The following is a 21,671-nucleotide window of genomic DNA, read 5'->3' as shown; positions in this document are numbered from 1 at the left end:
ACTTGAACTTTCGGTGAAGAAAAAATTCTAAACACAACTAATTTGGATGTGGATTATATATAGAAGGTGATTTTTATTATTTTTATAAGACCTGACATCTAACCTAATGCTCAGACAAAAGAAATTTTTTTCATATAATGTATAATTATTCTATAAAGCTTTAGATACTTTAAACATTATCCAGGAAAATAACAATTCATATAAAACAGTGAGGCAGACATATATGATAACATGTGCACTAATGTTCGCTATCTGATAAAATTAAAATTATTTATCAGTCTTTGGCTAGAAAGGTTAGAAAGGAGTCAGATGTTTCATGGTTATGCATGGATCCACATTGAGAATGTCTTTACCTTTCTCCAAGGAATATAAAGTCACTGTCACTCTAAGGATTAGAGCCTTTAAACTCAGTTTCTAGCAGCCCCTGTATAATCCTACTCTTTACAAGGAGTGGTTTAGTTTGGCATTATTTTTCATTTTTCTTGTAGTTATTGTCATGGGAACAAATTAACATATACTATACTATTCTGTGTTCTCATTACAGATTTTGTTTTGAGAAAGGATTATTTTTTCCTATTTTTCTCTTGTTGTAATGTTCATTACAGGAATAAGCTACAATAGTGTTAAGGCCCAGTGCAGTCTGTGAAAGACTATAAACATTTAATAGACTCATAAACATAGACTTTAACCTTTTCAATATTCTGCACTTTGATTGGTTGCCTATACCAGTTTATCTCTACAGGTTACTAAGACTGTAAACAGGAGGAAGAGAGATGGATAGTGAATCACACTGCACAAGCTCTGAAAAGGTCAAAGTTGTACACTTGCTTATTCTTTCACCTAGAATATATAAGGTTTTATATTTTCACAGAAGTCACACTGTATTTCCGTTTAGAGTGGGAAAAGAAATATGCAAATATGAGTCTGCTTTTTCTAAATGACAATAAACACAGAAGAAATGATGTGTAACCTTTTTGTAGGACTCCACATATTTCTACAATGGAGGTATTTTTTAGTTATTTTCCTTAGTGGAGATACAATAGTGGTTATGATTGTTAAATAAAGAGGATGTCACTGTTTATTGTTCATATTTTAGATTGAGAAATACATGGACATTCCCAAACACAGCAGTTTTCAACCTTGGTGTGACAAGACATGGTTGTCTTTCACTGTGTTGTTAGGCATGCCAAGAACAATGGATTACTATGGTAGTTGATGTTGCAAAGTGTCACTTCCTTGCCTTGTTAAAATAAATAAGAACAGATTCTAGGTTGTCTAGATCATAACTCTCTCAATCTCTCGTATTACAGTCAATGTCTGGGGAATTACACATAATGCTGGGGAAAATCTATTGAACATGTTGCTCATATAAATGACAATTGTCATAGGTGTTGCTAAGGAGAAAATGATGGGAAGCACAACAGTAGTCAGGGTTAAAACAGAGACTCTCTGTTCACTCTACTAGAATACATTACAGCAAACTCACACCTTATGTTACAGTATGGAATTTAAAAAAGGAAAACACATAAACAGAGCAATAAGACTTAATGCTAAAAAAAATACCACAAGCCAGAAGTTATGTGTTTTTGCATGGATTATATTTTTAATTTTCACAACCCTATTAGATAAAAGTAATATTCCCATTGCACAGATGAAGAAATTGGAGCCCCAAAGTTAACGAACTTCGATATCACATAGCTCATTAAACTGCAACTCTGGAATATTTAGGAAAATGATGAGTTGAAAAAGTCATAAAAATTGCTGAATGGTAGGAAATAGTAGGAAAATAATTGAGGCAACTTTTGAAATTGTTACCCTGATGTCTTAGGTGGACATGGAAGTATACAAGTCTGTAAATCCAGAACTCAGGATGTAGAGGTAGGACGATCAGTAGTTCAAAGTTACATAGTGAGATTCTACCACAATAATCAAGAAAACAAACAAAATAAGAATGTGCCTTAGTTTGTTTTAGATACAAAGCTTCTGAAGATAGCCATAAATAGTCAAGTAGAGTGCCTTTTTCCGTTCTCTTCTCCATTCTCCTTCTCCGGGCAGCTGCTGAGATTTACAACTTGCCCATCTTGGGGGTTTTCTTTTAAACTCTAATAAAATTGTCAGAGGGAGAGGGGGAAGAAGGAAGAGAGAGAGAAAGAGAGAGATACAGGGGAGAGGGGAAAGAGAGAGAACTTTTAAAAATTATAGTATATAATGTAGAAAAGTTATTGATATAAATACATCTGGTGTTAACATTTATGTGTGTGACTTGTGTGTGGAGGGCAGAGGACGGTCGTGCATGTTGTTCTTCAGGAGCCACCAACCCACCTCACAGGATTGAAACTTGCCAAGTAGGCTAGGCTAAATATCCATAAAGCACCAGGCACCCACCCATCTCTGTGTCACAAGCACTGCTATTAAAAGCACATGCATCCACCCAGTCCAGCTCATGGATTCTGGAAATGGAACTCAGGTCATCATGCTTGCAAAGCAAACATTTTAGTGAGTAATCTATCTTGACAGCTCCATAGGATGACTCCTGACAAGCCCCAAATGGATTATTTATTCAACTAAGGATTCATTGTAGCACGGCTCATCATTGCATTGATGTGACTGTACCCCAGTTCATCATTTCATCTCTGTTACCCAAAGAGCATAAATGATGACAGTAGCAAGTCTGCCCAGAAGTCTTAGGTAGGAAGACATACTCATGACATTGTCCACTGTTTTGCTAGCTCTTTCCTCTCAGATAAGCATGCCTTTGCATCTCATTACTCTCTGTTGTTAACGTAAGAGTGCAAATGCAGGACAATTGAACATGATTTTTTTTATTCCTCTGATTATTTCTTTTATCAGTGTTAGGGAACATATTTCACACTGAGCATATTTTCCCCAAAATAATTGGAAATTTTGAAATAGTGCTGCGAGCCTTGCTTTGTTGAGTGCATTTCAAAAAGGAGGAAAAGGAAAAAAAAGAATGCTTTCCATACTTAATGAGTCTCTGTTAGAGACTCAGGTTTCTTTAAGCTCTGAAAATCATCCTAACAAGTCAACTAGTCACACTGTAAATATCAATGCCATTTCTCCACAGGTTCCTGAATTCATAGGAATGAATTAACACATTAGCAGTTCACAAAAAGGCACTACTGAAAATTTTCAGTGAAGCCAGGTTTTAACTAAGAAAAAGTTTGTTAACAAAGAGCTTTTTTCCAGCATTTTGAGGTTTTGTTTTTCCTTTCTCATTTTAAAAAACAAAGTCCTTAAAATTTCTAACAAGAATTTCTGTCTCCAAATGTATTTTTCATGCTAGTCTTTGCCCGGTGCTTTTATTGTGTCGTAAATCTCACGCAATGACATGCATGCTGTGAGTGGAACCATCACACAGAATCTCCTTGTTTTGGAGTTTGATTTCTAGCACCTGCTGGTGAGGCTTTCCCTCCTTAACTCAAACAGGAGTTAGCAGTTCCAGAAGTGTCTGACAGACCAATCTTCTAATCGTGTAGTAGCTGAAAATAGGGAAGGAAGCTTCTCACATTGCTTAGGTTACCTGTCATTTATGCAAATGGAGAGAAGAGGAATAGGAAGTGCCTTTTCCAACATTTATTGCATTCTTTGACTTTATTCTCTTGAAAATTGTATACAGGGAAAGGATTCAAGCTGATCAGAGTTGAAATTCAGTTGGACAAACTTACAAATAACAACTTAGTGTCTGATTAACAATTACAAGTATCTCAATAAAGAAATACAGTATTATTAAAAATAACACAAAGAAATGATATGCTCATGAGTGCTCATAAGACAGCAATAAAAATAGTTAGCACCTTCATTGACAATAGTACATATCCATTTAATTAACAGTTGACTTTGAATATTTCTATTTTCTTCCTCTCTTACCCCAGGGATGGTTATTTTTTTGAAGCAATGCCCATTTATTTATTTCACACTCTTTACATTCCACTTCAATAATGCCACACTAATAGGAGACACTCAAGAAATGTTTATTAAATTGACTGATGTTGCTATTTTTAGTATACAAACTTGTATATAAAATTTGAATATTTATTCAGCTAAAAGTGCTGGATTTTGAAATTCATACGATTATATGTGGAAAGGTAGAGACTAGCTTTAAGGTATTATGTATCTTGGCCTCCTCTTGCCACTTCTTAATTTGACACTGAGTTTTGGGTGGGTGCTACACAAGTCTGACAGTGAGAGGCATGGAACAGGAACAGAGCAGGTCTAGAGCATTTAGAGCAAGAAATATTTTACAGTAAGTACACAGTTTTATTGCAGGTGAGTTGAATTTTTATGTGTTCTTTGAAGAAATAAATGTTCGCATACTATCAGAAAGCAATGACAATATCATTCATAGTCTTTCCATCACAGAGGAGTCATCATTTCTATCACATTCCTCACTGTCAAATGCGTTAAAATAGTCTGTATTAAACTATTAATGGTTTCTGTGCTGAATGCCTGTTTTGCCTTAATGCATTTAAAACATGGCACCCTCCCCACAGTCATTTGAGCAACTTCTTTGTTTTTCAGAAAGTGCAGACTGATATTTGTATGATGGGGTTAGGGGCTGGGGTTAGGGGCTGGAAAAACATTCACTGGAATGGTTGTATTGTCTCAGCTTAAGATAATTTATTTTAATTCCTTTTAAGGAAAATTTGTAAAAGAGCATGTATGTGTGCGTGCATTAATGCATGTGTGTGTGCGTGCATGAATGTGTGTGTGTGTGTGTGTGTGTGTGTGTGTGTGTGTGTGTGTGTGTGTGTTTGGAAGCAGCTTGGAGATGCTCCTTTAAATTTAACTATTTTCCTGAAAATATTTCCCACATGTTTATAATTATTTTAATTGAAAGTATTACATATCTCAAATGTAAAACTGCTTTGAATATTGCTGTTTTCTGTAACCAAATTACATGCGTTTCTCTGCTAGAAGCTTAAAGACAAATTTAACCAACAATTATTATATTTATGTGAATGCATTTTATTTGCTTTCTTCACCTATGTCACATGAGTTTAATTTGTGGGACTGAATGGTGAGCCCATGAACTTCCATACTCTCACACAGCAATGAATGAAACCCATAGCATAGAGTGCCCTTCAATTGTGCACAGGATGCCTATTGATATTAATGAGCTTTTTGCACAGATTGTGTGTGGTCATTTTGTGTGGCCTGAAGTGATCATTTTGTTGTGATTTGCATATTGGCTGTTGCAAAGCACAGTGTGGGGACCATTTACAAAGTTCCTAGGGTTGCCTACAGAGGAAAAGTACACTAGAAACTTGAAGTTTACTAGTTTTTTTTTTAAAATTGTTTTAGTACATTCTCTAAGTTAGCCTTAAATGTGGTAGTGTGAAGTGCCAATCAGATGTACAGAGAAAGCTGCAATAAAAGAATTTTAAGTTTGACATTTTAAAAATACTCAGTTATTCCAATGTATTTTTAATTCATTAATGAAAATAAAAGTTTCCTAGCTCAACAGAAGACTTCAACCTATGTCATGCAGAAACAGAGTACTAAGAGGTAAACTATACCACAGGGCTTGATCAGTTGAATTTCCCCTTCAGGCGAAAGGCTGCAGTTCTCAAGGTAGGAAATGGGTCCTTTGTCTTGTAGACCTGCCCTTGGAAAGCTAGTGGGACCATCTGGAAACACTACCTAGTCATCCATGGCCAATGGTACGGAGAGGACTCAGGGGACATGAAAGAGCTACTTTTAAAATACAAAACAAAACAAAAAGCTAGTTTCACTTTTGGTGTAAAATTTGAATGATTTTAGGATTTCTCTCTTGAAATAGTATGTAAAATGTAGATGATTAAAGGAAGTTTATTTATAATTTCAACCATTCTCAACTCAGAGACTAAGAATTTAAACTTTCAGATTAAAACACTCAGTCTCTTTTCCTCTGATGAAAGAAGGGTGTTTGTAGAGAACTGCTTGCTCTTCATAGGTGAGCAGAGCAAGTTAAGCCGTACCCTTTAACAGTGACTACTGTGTAAGGTCCTTCACAGAGTCACTACCAACACACCTCACAAATTTGAGTTTTTCCCCTTTACTTTTTATGACACATACCTCTATGTTTGGTTCTGATCATTTCTACATGCATAAATTCAAATACTTTGTGGCTAGATATTTTTAAACAATACTAATGTAAACTAAATATGGGTACTAACACCTTGATAAGTAGACCAAAATGACAAAACATTAAGAAAAATACAACTATTCTGTGCAACAATTCCACCATAATGCAGTTCTTTATGTGGTTTATAATATATACATATATTATAATTATATATCATTTGAAGCCTAATAAACTACTGCATCTAGTTATAGCACCTCTAATTGCTACACTTTAAAAACATGATGTCAGTCAGCAATCTTTGCTGGGGTCCAGGGTTATCTGTGTTCATATTGAAGCTGTATAAGAAAGAAAAGTTTTATCAAAAATTATGTACAATGAACTTACTTTTAATATTTTGGGGAAGATACTAATATGTATCTTACAAATTTACATTTAACATGACTTTTTCATAGGTATGTGAAAGGGAGAAAGAGGAAGGGCTGCATAGATACGGGAATCAGCCACATTTAAGGGTTTTATAATATATGAAAAATAGCTAAAGGAAATGAGAAATAATAGTAATACATTCCATGATCACCTTCCTTATAGGAATGGCTGATAAAATATTCATTGCTAACAATGCAAGCAGCTAAATAAGTGCGTGTGTGTGTGTGTGTGTGTGTGTGTGTGTGTGTGTGTGCTCACACATGTGCATGCACGTGCTGGATTAAGGTGAGGATCACTGAAACTAGGTCTTTTGATATTTTATAGATATAGCAAGGTTTTTATGAAGTAAAGTGTTTTCCCCCTCATTTCAGTTACCTATACATGAATAATGTGGGCACAACTTGAGTATCTAGAAAGACAAAATGCATATTCAATGAGTTGATCAATATCCTCATCTTTTAGGACAGTCTGTTGGTATATGGAAGAGGGGTTGGATATAGGAGACTTGGATGTTTGCAGTTCAGGGTATGTATCTATATCTACATGTTAAAGATTGTTGTGTTCACCTCAAAATATGCTACCCCACTTCTTCCTTTAGAGAGCAAAACTATCTCATTATTTTTTCTTGGTAATAAATAGTGTTGTAAACAAAGCATAGCATTCAAACTAATGAGTTATATAGTGTGCGAATGGGTACAGATTCTATACTTGTATTTAGGAAAGAAATTATGGTGAACAAATGTCCTTCCATCTCCATACACATGGGTCTTAATTTTCTAAATGTCCTGTACAAGGATAGTATTTTTGATCCCTATATGTGATTCTTTCCCAATTCTTGGAGGTGGCAGAAGTTAACTGGATTTGGTTTTTCAGACTATGTTCTTTTAAATGGTGACATGAGTTTGGAAATGTCCTACCATCCATGTTTTTTTCTTCATCAGTGCTCTTTTGAAAAGGTACCTCTATTTCATTTTATTTTTAAAAGACTTAATTGATTTTGAACATACTGTGTATCCACTTGTGTTAATATTTTGAAAATTAATATCTTTGGGTAAGTTGGAGGACTACTACATTAAGAATGCTGTCTGGAGCATGTATAAAAACATTCTACTCTTATTTTAAAGAACACATGAGTGTGAGTGCTAGCAATGATTTCTACAGTATTGCTTTTTCTTCTTGAAGGACTTTTGGATTGTTTATTATTATTATTACTATTATTATTATTGTTAAGAAATTTTCTATTCATTTTACATACCAACCACAGATACCCCCTCTTCCCTCTTCCTGACTCCCAGCTTTTCTCCCGACCCATCCCCCCATTCCCACCTCCTCCAAGGCAAGATCACCCATAGGGATAAAACAGAGCCTGGCACAGGCAGGTCAAGCTCCTCTCCCCTGCACTAAGTCTGTGCAAGGTGTCACACCTTAGGCACTGGGCACCAAAAAGCCTGCTCATGCACCAGGGATGGATCCTGATCCCCTTGCCGAGGGTCCCCTAAGCAGTTCAAGCTAAACAACTGTCTTGCCTATCCAGAGGGCCCAGTCCATTCCCATGGGTGCTCCACAGCTATTGGTCCACAATTCATGGGTTTCCACTAGTGTGACTGATTGTCTCTGTACATTTTCCCGTCATGATCTCAATGTCCCTTGTTCATAGAATCCCTCCTGTCTCTCATTGACTCCTGGAGCTTGGCCTGGCACCAGGCCTTGGATCTCTGCATTTGCTTCCATCAGTCACTGGTTGAGGCTCTATGATGACCTGGTATTCACTAATCTGATTACCAGAGTAGACCAGTTCAGGCACCAAGGAGGACCCTAAGAGGGACACATAGATAACCCAGCGAAGGAGAAATAGATGAGATCTACATGAGCAAAATGGGGGTGGGGGGTAGTGGAGGGCAAGGAATGGGGGATGAGAATATAAGAAAAGCGGAGGTTCAAGCTGGAACAGGGACAGAGTGGGAGAGCAAGAAAAGAGATACCATGATAAATGAAGGCATCATGGGAATAGGAAGAAACAGGGTTCTAGAGAAGATCCCAGGAATCCATAAGGATGACCCCACCTTAGTTGAGATAGTTGAGAGGGTGCCTGAACTGGACTTTTGGATTGTTGAAGTCTCACATGTTTGGATTCTAACCACCAAGCTGTAGAATAATTTGCACAACTTGGAGGTTCCATATGTGCCTTTAGAAAGATCTGAGAAGTGGGAGAAATACACTTTTCTCTTTTTCAAATTACTTTCAACCTCCAGCTATTTCCTACATTCTTGTTCTCCTTGGTCTCATCTCTCCTTTATATAAAAGATATTTTAAGAACAGAAACATATGTTCAACTTGTATCACTACAAACAATGAAAACAACAATGACCGACTACAGAACAAGGGAAAATTTTGAATACTGAATATTTTCAAGAAACAGTGTTTGCTTTCATTAAAGACAAATACTCCCCATGTACTAATTTAGGCAATAATTGCCTCAATTTGGTTCTTTTTAAAGGTAAGAAACCAATTTCCTTGCATCGAATTTTCCTCTTTTTGTTGATAGAGAAATAATTTCTGAAAGTTAGCAATTTATTTCTCTCTTTTACTTATGTACAAGTATGTAAACAACCAACATTTATAGGCATGTGTCGATAGGTTGAAGTTTGTCTTTATTTATACATGTGTAACACCTGCATACTTACTGTAGTCTCATCCTACTCCCCCTTACAATTTCTCTCTGTTTTATTATTCTGACATGTTGTTGGGGTTGAAATTTTTTGCCTTCATAGCACTAGATATAATTAATTATTACTGTTCATTTTAAATCCATCAGTTCTTCCTAAGAGAGGGCTACATTTGTAAAGACCTGAAAAAAAGCCAAGACAAAAGCTACTTACTTGTGCAAAGGCATTGGTGGGGAGCTGGAAAAGAAGCTGCCTTAAAAAAGGGAAAGTCCTATGCAAAAGCACCAACAACACTGGATTTTTAATGATAATATTCTCATTATACATAGATTGATAACGTTATCATAAAAGTCTGCTAGGTTAAGGTTAAGAAGAAAAAAGGCAATAAAGGAAGTCAGCTTCAGATAGATATATATGTATAATGCATATTAATATATTAATAAAGTACTGATGAGTCCTCTGTCTATACAGTCACATAAATGTCTCCTAAAATATCTGCATGTGACTTCACCTGAGTTCAGGATAAACTGAAAGTTAGTAGTTGTGTGCAGTTCTTTAGTAAGAAAAAAAGAACATTATAGGTTCAACTCTATAAAATCAATATTATGGGCTGGAGAGATGACTCTGTTTAAGAGAGCTTCCTCCTCTTCTAGAGAACTCCAGGTTGGCTCCTTGAATCCATGTTGAGTGGCTCACAACTACCTTAAACTCCAGGGGATGGAACACCATCTTCTGACCTCTGAGAACACTCACACAAATGTAGCACACACACACACACACACACACACACACACACACACACACACACAAAATACATAAAAAAATTTAAAAAACAATATTATGTGTAAAGGGGATATATCCAGATATATCCATGATTATACAAACAATATGTGTCATAGAAAACAGTCACATGTGTATGTTTTACTATACAGCTATAAATAATCAGGCAATCTTTAAAAGTTAAGGCATCATTTGTGATTATCATTACCTATTAAAGTGATTAAATAATTATGATTTGTCTAAGAAAAATATCTCTATCAGAGTATAAGTAGAAGGGGTCTGTATTGCTGGAAATTTATATATTGTTTATTTATTCAAATGCATCAACCAAAAAATAGTTGGACAAAACATGTTTGTACATGTAAAACCTTAAAAGAGAATTGTCTCATATTTGGCAAATTACTCATTAGCTACCACTACAGGTAGCAGTCCCTTATTTCATGGAAGGATTTATGAAATAGATGTAAAATTATATGTGGGAATGGAAAGATGACTATAATAAATCAAAATTCTCCCCAATTGTCTCATTCTTTTCCCTCTTACAAGCCAGATAGATAGGGATGGAAACCAACAGTTTCCTTGAGGTTTCTGGGCCCAGGGAGCACCTTAAGAAAATCAATACATGAAATCATATCCCGGTATCTTACTAGAAGGGAACTGTCAGGAGTGTGGAGAAAAGAAGCATGAGGACATGTAAGGAACATAGAAGTCTCGGGAAGGTTTGGGTCTAATTTGGGGGGCTGCAGTGAGGTAGGGTGGGGTGAAGAGAAGTAGACTAGAAGACACTGGTTGACAAAGACATATTCTAGGAGAACACTAATAAAATAGTCTTACCCACCTGGCTTTCCACCATTGAGGTGTGCATTTTATGTGAACACATGGGTGTGGGTGAACAAACAGGTATTGTGTGTAAGAGTATATTTCTGAGCCTTAAGGGCAAAAGTCAGAGGAATAACAACCGGAATCAAAATAAAAACTAATAATTTCTAACCCGAAGCAAAGCAAATGCCTTGCTCATCCAGGATGTACCTCTTTAAATGCTCCACCTCCCACATAACACAATACGGCCAGGAGAAGAAAACATTTTTTTTTGGAAAAATGTTTTATTTAAACCTTTTAAATCTTTTACAACAATAAAATATTGCGTCAATATAAACCCCTTGACTGAAACTGTTCACATCAAACATTACAGCGAATTGTTTTCTTTTTGACACCCAACTCATCTTTGAAACAATTTCTATTTAAACACAATGCAGAATTTATTGAAAATAAATAATTGTTGGCAACTGCAATAGGCAATTTGAATAAAATAGTTGAAAAAGCAACTCTTAATGAAAATAGCGTTTATTATACATCAGTTACTAAATGAATAAACTAAATGATCTTTTTTTAAATTAATAACTTCAAAAACGTTTAATATACAAAACTGTACAGTTATAAAGTCGGCAGAAATATTTGGGTTAACTCAGGTTTGAACCATAGCGTTTAACTGCAAAGGAAAAAAAAATCAAACAACCCACCACCTTCAAACATTTGGGAAACATGAATTCAACTAGGAAAATAAAATCGCAGAACTAAAACCTAAAAGTAAGAGAATTCAGAGGTTTGACAAAAGAAGAAGAGGGAGAAGGAGCAGGAGGAGGAGAGAAAGAAAGAGAGAGAGAGAGAGAGAGAGAGAGAGAGAGAGAGAGAGAGAGAGAGAGAGAGAGAGAGAGAGAGAGAGAGAGAGAGAAGGAGAAAGAAAGGGGAAGTAAAGGAAAAGAAAAGAAAGGAAAGGAAAAAAGAAAAAAAAAATAGCAAAAGGGTCGGGGATTTGAATTAATATATGCTCTTCGACCTGCGGCTAGAGGAGACACAGTGTGGTCAACCAGAGGCCTGGCAGCCCATACTAGCGCATCTTCTACAAGGGACACAAGTTCTACAAGGGGCACAAGGTTTTCTGGTCCTTAGGTAGTTTGAAGCTTTGTCTACCACAGCTTCGCCTGCAGGCTGAATCCTGAGATCAGCCTGGCGTGCTGAGATCCCCTTCAGGTCATGCCCGCCATAGCTGGCTGGGCATGGGCGCTTTGCTGGGCCAGCACAGAGTGTTTGTTGGGGACGAGGTGCACCTGTGAACCTGTCCTGTGGACACGAGAAAAAGCTAGCCATAAAGCCACGGCAACCGCTTAATTTTGGGATCTCTACATAGCCTAGCGAGATTTTTTTTTAAGTTTTTTTTTTTTATACAGTAATACGATACACACAGCTAGCTACACACACACGTTTGCACACACACGCACACACGCAAAGAAATACATACACACATATTTTTTATTTTTTTTTTAAGAAAAAAGCATTAACTCAGCTGCCCAGGCGATCCGATCCCTAGCTCGCTCAGTCTTCGCCATGGGCTTCCACCAGCTGTGCTTGTCAAAGACGCTGAGATGGGCTCCCCAAGAGCTCACTCAGACCTTGGTATATACAAGAGGGAGGAGGTGGTACACGGCTGGACCAGAATCTCCAAGACTTTTGCCAACCAGTTTATTGTCGCTCCGCACTAAGCAGAGGGTGCCTGTTAGCCCACCCCTCACCACCCTACCGAGAGTGTTTCTCACCCTGAGAGCGAGCCGCGAACTGGGAGGCACTGGCCCAATCTGTCGCCAGCGTCTTTGGGTCGTGGTCTCCGGAGACAGCCACCATTTGTGAAGGCAAAGTCTTTCATCTGGGAGAGTGTACCATGGTGTAGGGCAGGTTGTCAACCTGACTATGCTGGCAGCCTGTGGGAAACTTCAGGCACAGGCATTTACGATGGTGAATTCAGAATCCTTCTGGTCCCTCAAACCCCATTCTTCGCGCGCCACTGCTGAATCCTTCTGGGGCACCGGGATTTAAGCTGTGGAAGCCTTCAGAGACTCCACGGTTGCGGGGGAAAAAGGGGGCAAAAAGCAGCGAAATAGCCTCTCTTCTTCAGGCTACTTTGCAAACCCTTTCAGTTTGCTTGTTCTGCCCATATAGGCACTAAGTCCCCGAAAAGAAAAAAAAAAAAAAAAAAAAACAAACAAAACAAAACAGAAACATCAACTTTCTCCATCTTATCCTCTCCTCTCCATGCAGATTCGAAAGTGTGGGAGTGCAAGAGGTGAGCATTTTTCTCTTTCCTCCTTCCAGCCTCCCTCCCTTTTTAAGCAATTAAAAACCCATCAGCTCAATGAAGAAATAATAATAATAGCAATAATAATGTGTAGTGGTCGATTAGATACAAATTATCTCACAAATATTGTGTACAGCTTGTAGTAAAACACCGCAGACATTTAGAAACGCTATAGAAGTTTTAAAAAATGCAAAACTAGTCTATTGTAAAACAGATTTCACCTGAAATACAGCTGCTATAACCAAGGCGCTGAAAGGTTATTCATAGGCACACATCTGTCTTCCCACCCTCTCCCGCCCCCACCCCTGTTACCCAGCTCCTTGCCCTTTTTAGAGAGGAGCAACCAAACAAATCTTACTCAGAGTAAACAATATGTATTGATCAGCAGAAAAGGTTGGAGGGAAATTGCTCTGGCAGCAGGGACTATGAGGTCCCCGCCTGGACTGCTTAATATAATTTTGTTTCAGAGTTGAGAAGCCTGAATGTGTGTGTGTGTGTGTGTGTGTGTGTGTGTGTGTGTGTGTGTGTGTGTGTTTCTTTTCTTAACATAAGTTAGAAACCCCTGTGAAAGAAAGAAAGAAAGAGCTAGCAAGCTAGAGAGAGAGCAATAATAAAGAATGTAGCGATGAAAGGAAGGAAGGGAGTGAGAATGATTCGCACTGCTCCCAGTGCTGTGGGCCACCTCCGGGCTTTCTCCAGTCAGAGATCGTGGCAGGACGCGTCAGTTTTCACTGTGTGCGAATAAACCTCATGTGGCTGCTGATCCCCTGGTGGAGTCATTCTTTTTTCTTTTTGTCTTCTATTACAGAACCAGACACGCACCACTTCTTTCTCCAACTGGAGGCTGTCAGCCAGCGAGGAGATCTCCTGCGCTGCAGGCTTGGGACACTTGAGGAAATGCGTTTCCAGTACGCCCTTGACACTCACCTCGATGGAGGTTCGCTTCTTGCGCTTGCGGCCCTGAGCGGCGATCTTGTCAATGCTGGTAGGGCTTCCTGTGGATGAATCAGCCTCCTCCAGCCACTTATTTAGCAGGGGTTTCAGCTTGCACATATTCTTGAAGCTCAGTTGCAAGGCCTCGAACCTGCAGATGGTGGTCTGCGAGAACACGTTACCATACAGGGTGCCCAGTGCCAGCCCCACGTCGGCTTGTGTGAAACCCAACTTGATTCTTCTTTGTTTGAATTGTTTGGCGAACTGTTCCAACTCATCAGAGGTTGGAGTCTCCTCATCCGAGTGGTCCTGGCAGTGGTGCGAGCCCAGCTCACCGTGGTCTGGAGGCTCCCGGAGCACTGGATGCAGGCTCTGCGTGGAGGCAGCGGCTGGTGGTGGAGTGAGTCCCCCGTGCTCCAGCATACCGCTCACCGTGAAGCCTGGCTGCGAATACACATTGAGAGGTTGGCCGGTAGACGTGATGGACGAGTTTGGAGCTGGGCTTGCTCCCCAGGCATTCGGATGGTTAGTGTGGGGCGAGTGGTGGGCTACGTGTGGCGAGCGGTGATGGATGATTGAGCCCAATTGCAGATCTTCGCGTCCTGGCTTCACGTCCGGCTGGTCCAGGGGGCTGGTGGCCAATGTGGAGGACCATGGGCCCCCGTCGCTCAGACTGGTCACCCAGTGATGCCCGAGGGGATGCCCATTGCTGGGAACTCCCTGCAAGTAGTCACTTTGGAGAAGTTTCTGAGGATTGCGGAAAGGACTTCCCTGCTGCATTCCGGCAGAGTCCGCATGGACGAGGGAGCTGGAACTGAGAATGCTGTAGGGATTCGAGGCAGCTGTGGCCATGGTCGATGAAGATCCTCTACTAGTTATAATGTGGCAAAGGGAGCAGCTTCAGCCTTTGACATCTATGGTGAGGGGGAACCAAAGCCGCTAGCGCAGGTTACCGGCACCCGCCAAGGCCAATCGCAGTGCGACTTGGCCTGGCCAGGCATAAACTCAGCCAATGATGGTGCGGGAGGCCGAGCTCGCTTTCCAAATTAGGCTGGCGAAGCTCGGGAGTTTCAGTGAGACCCAAGCAGGAAGTGAATCAATCTTTAGGCTCCATTGGCTGCCTAGCTCAGAGTGGCAGCGGCTCTTTTAGTTAACCCTTTCCCCCCTCCTGGAGACTACGTGGTTGCTTGTGATGGAGAAGGGATATATTTGTGTGGAGTGGAAGTGAGGAGGCTAACTTTGGTTTCAGATCTCCCTTTGACTTATTTAAATTAAAGAAAGAAAGAAAGAAAGAAAGAAAGAAAGAAAGAAAGAAAGAAAGAAAGAAAGAAAGAAAGAAAGAAAGAAAGAAAATTAAAATGTCATTTTGATCTTAGTGCACAAAAAATTTTCAGGTTTAGTTAGCGCTTTGGGTTACTGTGTGGCGGGGACTGCAAAATAAAACGCATCTACAAACTTTGAACAAAGTAATGTCTTAGGTCAGAACCCAAAATAAAAAGTTCATGATTCAATAAAAGCGATTCCAACTTATTGCTTATTTTACTTTTTTTGTTTATAAGAAACTAAATCGATCTAGGAAAAAGATTTCTATTTTTTTCTTAAATTTTTGATTCAGGGCATGAAGAGTTGAGGGTTTGCAAATGTAAATCTTAAAGCGATCCTTGGAAGACTCAAGTCAGTTTGAAGTTTGCTGGTTAATTGGAAACCTGGCTTTATCTTTGCTTCCCTGTCTGTTCCCATTCGAGGTCTCTCATTTTATGTAAGAGGCGCTGCTTGCTGAAGCCCGCAGTCATCTTTCACACTCACCCTAGACGCACAGAAAACCCACTCCCCCACTCCCAACCTGCAGACTGGAAAGTGTTCATAACACCATGCCCGCCCAGTGTTGTCCCCTTGAAACCTTTACATCTTGATTCCTTGGCAGTGTGAGGGAAATACTGAGAAATCTGCTTCCTCTGCTGTTCTTTGAAAATTTAGAAAATCAGAGAGAGAGAGAGAGCGAGACAAGGAGAGAGAAGACAGGAGAGGGGAGAGGGAAGAGGGGAGAAGAATAGGGTTATGGGAAAAAGAGAAGAGAGAGAAACTGGGAGAAATCCGGAGAGAGACCTTGGTGGCTTGGCATCTTGTACAGCTTTCCCACTCCTTCACAGCTGCCTCAAAGCTTAAATCAGATTTCAGCCTGGGGGACCCGACTGTTTTCAAATTTTGGTTAAAGGAAAGACATACCCTCCCAGGCTTTTCCGAGTTAGAGAAGAGCATGTACACGTGCTCCACAGCCCCATGCAAACGTGTTGTTTGGAATCAGAGTTGGGGGAAATGCAAAGATTTTAGAATTACAGGAGCTGGGAAAAGACAGTAAATACACAGTACCCCACACCAAATCAGAAGTTTTTTTTTTTGTTGTTTTTTTTAAAGACCTTTTCGCTGGGTAATTTTGGAGGAAACCTGGCTGTGTAATTATATTTGCTCTTACAGAAGACGGCATCAGAGTTCCCTTATTGGTTTGAAATTCCATTAAATATATTGCAAGAGCTCCTAGGTTAAGCTTGATTTAAATTTGCATACATTTTCATATATTTAGCTGAAATAAAAGAAGGCTTGCAGCTACCAGAAAGTCATTAAGGCATTAGTTTCTCTAAGAAGACAGATCTGAAGAAAATGCAAGAAAATGAGAAAAAAATTTAAAAGCAAGGTGAGCTTATTCTGCCATTCCTTTATATAGCTAAGGAGCATCTATTTCCTGTGAAATTGGTGATTATTCTTATGACAGCACAAAATAATAGGAGCAGAGATTGGTAAATGTAAACGCGCGTTTGTTAGGTGAGAAAACCTGGCATCTGTTTGAAATCTTTCTTTTGCTCTTAAAGATAAACACTTAGTAATTATTGTTAGAGAGGATCTTTCGCCACCACTGCTTCACCCTGCTCCCTCATTGAAATTGTAGGTTCATTTGCTGATGCCCTATTGTAAGGGCTTATCTGCTTTTAACCTAGGAATCGATTCATTCCCTCTGCCTCTCTCTCTCTCTCTCTCTCTCTCTCTCTCTCTCTCTCTCTCTCTCTCTCTCTCTCTCTCTCTCCCTTCCTCCCTCCCTCCCTTCCTCCCTCTCCCTCCTTCCCTTCCTCCCTTCCTCCCTCCCACCCTCTGTCCTTCCCTCCCTCCCTCCCTCCCTCTTATACTCTTGTGCGCAGGCACTCTCTTTCTCTCCATCTCTGTGTGTCTGTTTCTATATCTCTTCTCTTTTCTGTGGAGGAATGAGGTAGGCTGTTTCTTACTGCTGAATGTATGCATTATCTTTTTACAAGAATGAAATCCAATTTGTGCCTGAACTTATGCATCTGACGAAATAAGAACTCATTAAAATCAAACAAAAAGAAGTTGTTGGTGCTCGATTAGACTGCCTGTTTGGTGATCATTTGCTAATATTTATTGGGTCAGCTGAAAGGTCAGAGGAAATGTGTTGAAGAAACTGTATGTGCAAAACTCCGATCATGATTATTGCCATGTTGTTGGTATGTTCCCCACCCCCACCTAGCAGCTGCATTTGGGTGAAAGAATTGCTTATCTCAGTCTGGCTGTTAAGGAGGTGAAGATAATTATCATCTGATAAAGCTTTTTGGTGAAAGGGGGTCCTTTTCTAGTTCTGACTTGCAGGGGTGTTGGAGTACACATTACTCTTAGTAATGGCCTTGCTTTGCTTTGGTAACCCGGTTTTGCTAGTAAAGCAAAAGTAGCTCAGACCATTAGTCCCAAGTCTGGAGGTAGGGGGAGGGTAGCAAAAAGATACATCTACACCCAGGAACAGATTTTTCATAGCCCCATTTTCTAGCCTTTAATTTCAAAATAGATGCATATTAGGAGCAGAAATTCTTAGCATTCTCTTTCCCTCCCTTCCTCCCTTCTCTTGCATCTTCTATCCTCTCCCTTCTTCCTCCTTCTTTCATTTAAAAATTGTTGTTATGAATATGGATAATGCCTATCTCATTAGGTGCAATCATTCCCTATGGCAGTTGTAAAAAAAAATTGCCTTGAATACGACCCATTTTGCTTTCTGAAGAAAATATCTACATGTAGTCGAATCTTCTTGCTGTTCTAACTAATCTACTAGAGAGGTTTCCTTCGCCCTCTCCTGTCAGTCTAACTTCCCAAGTGTAACAGATGCCGCTCTCAAGCGCTCCTTTCTGTGGCTTCTCTTTATTCAGCCTTGCATATTTCTCCCCATGATTTGGGTTTCCATAGAGAGAGGAATAAAAGGGGGGACCATGGTCACAAATCCCCTGCCCCATGCAAAATAAAAGAGCCTCATTCAATAGTCGACCCTGTCTGGACATGGGAGAAAAATAAGTCCAAGCGAAGCTACTGTTGCAAAGAGCTGGTAACTTATTTTTCATAGACTGCAATTTGCCTTAAACTCCAAGTCACTCCTACCAAGCTCGATCTCTCTGGCATCTAGGCTAAAGACATATCTTGGTGTGCTCCTCATCCAAATCTTGAAGTTCACTCTAGGTCCTCAGTCTGATTCCCCTATCCCCTCTAGAGCTAATGGTTTGAATTATATGACAATAGCTATCGAACCTACTGGGCTGGGGCAGCTAAAAGTCGTCCTAGATAGGAACTGGGCTTTGAAGTGGAGGAATTGCAATTGTAGCAAATCCACTACCTTTCTCCAGCAAGACTGCAGAAGTTTCAATTCCTGGGTCATGAAAGCATTGGCAACATCTTCATTCCCTGTTGAGCTGTTTCACACACCAGTTTCCCACCCCACATTTTCCATACCCCTACTTTCCTTTCAATGAGGGCAATACAATTCATTTGGAAAAGAAAGTCAGATTGGCTTGATTTACTTATACTTTTGTTTATCTAATGGTTGAGGGTTTCATATGGCTTTCCTTCCTAACAAAATTAAAGGACGCAAGTTTCTGAGTGCCTTTGCAGAAGCTCAAGCCCTCTTGTTTCCAAGCAAGGAAGGATTCACAAAAGAAATTAAGCAGATTAATGTGGTTCAGGTCTCGCTCCTGTAGAAGCATGCTAGCATGGCTCCAGCTGGGCAGCCTGCATCCAGACTCATTCTGAAAGTGCCTCAGCCATGGTGATCATGACTCTTGCAGATTTAATATTTGTGTATAGATTATGAAGCATTCTCATTATGTGTACAAATTGGGGAATGGAGGAGAAAGGCTGTCAGGAGCTGAAGCTGGCAGAGGGTGGGGGTGGGGGTCGGGAAAGGAGTATAAAAGGCCAGATTTCATTGTGTGTAATATAGCATGAAGCTGCAGACAGTAGGATGTGGCACATGGGCATGACCTCTAGACTGAAAACTTCACCTTCAACACAAGTTCACTTTGGAAACAGGACAAGTTAGACTGGGTTTGCTAGGGACAAGTGCACATTTTCTTTTTGAAAGCCAGGAGCTCATAAAGAAGTGGAAACAATTGAACAGCTTCTGAAAGCAGCAGAGAAAGAAGCGTATTCCCCCAGTATCTGTACATTGCGCTCATAAGACATTTGGAATGGGAGGCACAGCTACCCTTCAGAGCAAGCAGCATGCTGTTCAGTGTAGCTCCTCTTATATATCCCACTCCTTTCTTTCCTTTTTCATGTCTTGTCCTTTTTTCCTCCTTTCTTCCTTTCCCATCTTTCTTTCTGTCTTTATATTCTTTCTTTTTAGAAAACTATAGCAAGGTAAGGTAAGGAGCTCACCATATTCTGGGGGATAATTTAAAATATAATAATTTAGACAACATTGATAAGTACCAAGGACTCAAATGCAATGAAGTTCATTTTAAGGGTCGCTTGTCTTTTGTTGAATGTAAAGAATCAGTTGCATATAGTAGAAGCTGCAACAGAAACATGGTAATGTACAAAACTACAATATTATTCATGGCAATTTTAGTATGAATACCATAATCTGTGAGAACTAGACATTTGCCAACTAAATTTAATGTTGATGGGGGAAATGCTGTGGCATTGTGTGGCTGAGGCACAGACAGGATGGTTAGAATATAAGAAGAGACAATAGAGCCCCTGGCTGCTTAGGGAAAGGATACTTGTTTCCACAGCTACATTCCCAGATCTCCTTGACCCAGTCTCAGTTTCTCCCCTGGGGTCACCTCTTCCCTTGCTCATGCTATTGTCAGTACATGAACCCTGATCTTATGGGGTCCCGGGGAATGAACTCTAAGGAGACAAGACTGTGTAGTACTCAGCATGGCTATCACCCTCCCATCAGGAATTGAGGTGTCTAAGAATAATTGTGAGGGGGTTGCTTGGCAGTCACTTGTTTTGCACTGCTGACTGAGTCTAGCTTTGTGAGACCCAGTTGAGAGTTTTACAAAATACATATCTCAAACAGAATCACTGTTCTATTTTTGTTTTATATGGAGTCACAGAATGATTTTATACATAAATGGCAGCAATAGTTTTTTTTTCAATTTAAATTATTCTCTAAAGTCAGAAATGGTGGATGTATTTAAAGATGAGAAAAATAGTTCTATCTGTACAATCAATCAGAGGGCATGTAAAGGAACTCTATGGACTGATATTGGAAGCATCTATACAACTCAACTAATTGAACAGTATTACTTTTCAAATAAGTAACTTTAGTGGTTACTAGAGCTTCTCCAGTTGAAATTCATTTTTTTCTTCATAGAATGAGTAAGGTTTTAACATGCATAGTTGTGAAAATGCTCTGAATTCACTCAGAGATCCCATCTTCTCTGCCCTTATACTCCATGCCTAGTGAATACTGTTTATCTGAAATGGCTAGCGTCCTTACACCTGAGCATGTATAGGAATATAGGAAGGTTTGGTTATACAGAGAAACAATGACTCTTTATGAGAGGATCTTTAGTAAATGATTTGATTAATATTCAGGGTTAATCTTACCATTTTTGGAGTCACATAGTAGGGAAAACCAAAGAATCAAATGTAGTCAGATGTTTTGACGTAGACATTTTTAAATTATTGTCATAGAAAGTGTAGATACAGAACACTGTTAAGAGCTATGAGACAAACATATACATCTCTCATACAGAAGCATTGTTTGGAGGAAAAATTTTCACGTTGTAAAGACATCTTGGGAACTTGTTTAAAACAAGAATATCAGTGCTTCCACTTCTGTGATGTTGTGTTAGTTCTTAGAGAAGGGATGCTGGCTTCCTTGGTGTTCTTAAAAGTACCATCTTCTGTAATGTTTCTTCGTACTGACAACACTTTCCTCTGGGTCTGGATTTGTGGAATCCTTTTGGCTCCTATACTTCAGAAGAGGTTTATCTAATCTAACACTTGATTTCCAGTTCTTCTGGTTACATAAATTGGTCCATATTATGCATTTGCACATGCACATATGTGAACACATGTCAGCCTGTGAATTTTATATTTAAGAACTTTTAAGAGCCTCTTTTCAACATATAAGAGCTCAATTGGCTAGTAGAAGAACAATAGCTCCTGACTAGGTCTTCTTACTTGGTGAATTACTTTGAGGCTAGTGTGCTGTATATTCTGGTGTTCTGGCAATTTCAAGTCTACTTACACCAACATAAGGAGGGTGACAGGTAACAATATTATAGAACTAACCCAAAGTAAGGAGGACAATTTGGGAAGTAACAGGACCTAATACTTCCTGGGGATCTTTGCTGTCACCCTGATGAAG

At 39.5% G+C, this 21,671-nt stretch overlaps 1 protein-coding gene across 1 annotated transcript; it reads right to left on the bottom strand.

Annotated features, from left to right (window-relative positions):
• Nucleotides 1-11,686: 11,686 nt before the first annotated feature.
• On the bottom strand, nucleotides 11,687-15,047 carry Pou3f4 (POU class 3 homeobox 4). Its single transcript, XM_028884584.2, has one exon. The coding sequence runs from the start codon at nucleotides 14,870-14,872 to the stop codon at nucleotides 13,787-13,789; it is 1,086 nt and encodes a 361-aa protein (XP_028740417.1). The 5' UTR covers nucleotides 14,873-15,047; the 3' UTR covers nucleotides 11,687-13,786.
• Nucleotides 15,048-21,671: the final 6,624 nt, after the last annotated feature.

Source organism: Peromyscus leucopus, chromosome X, assembly GCF_004664715.2.
Source record: "Peromyscus leucopus breed LL Stock chromosome X, UCI_PerLeu_2.1, whole genome shotgun sequence".
Lineage (NCBI taxonomy): Eukaryota > Metazoa > Chordata > Mammalia > Rodentia > Cricetidae > Peromyscus > Peromyscus leucopus.
The sequence above is the reverse complement of the archived record's forward strand: the minus strand, read 5'-3'. Positions and strand labels throughout refer to the sequence as shown.

Excerpts from the sequence above, each read along its gene's own strand:
- Pou3f4 (XM_028884584.2), bottom strand. The coding sequence starts at position 14,872 with ATGGCCACAGCTGCCTCGAATCCCTACAGCATTCTCAGTTCCAGCTCC.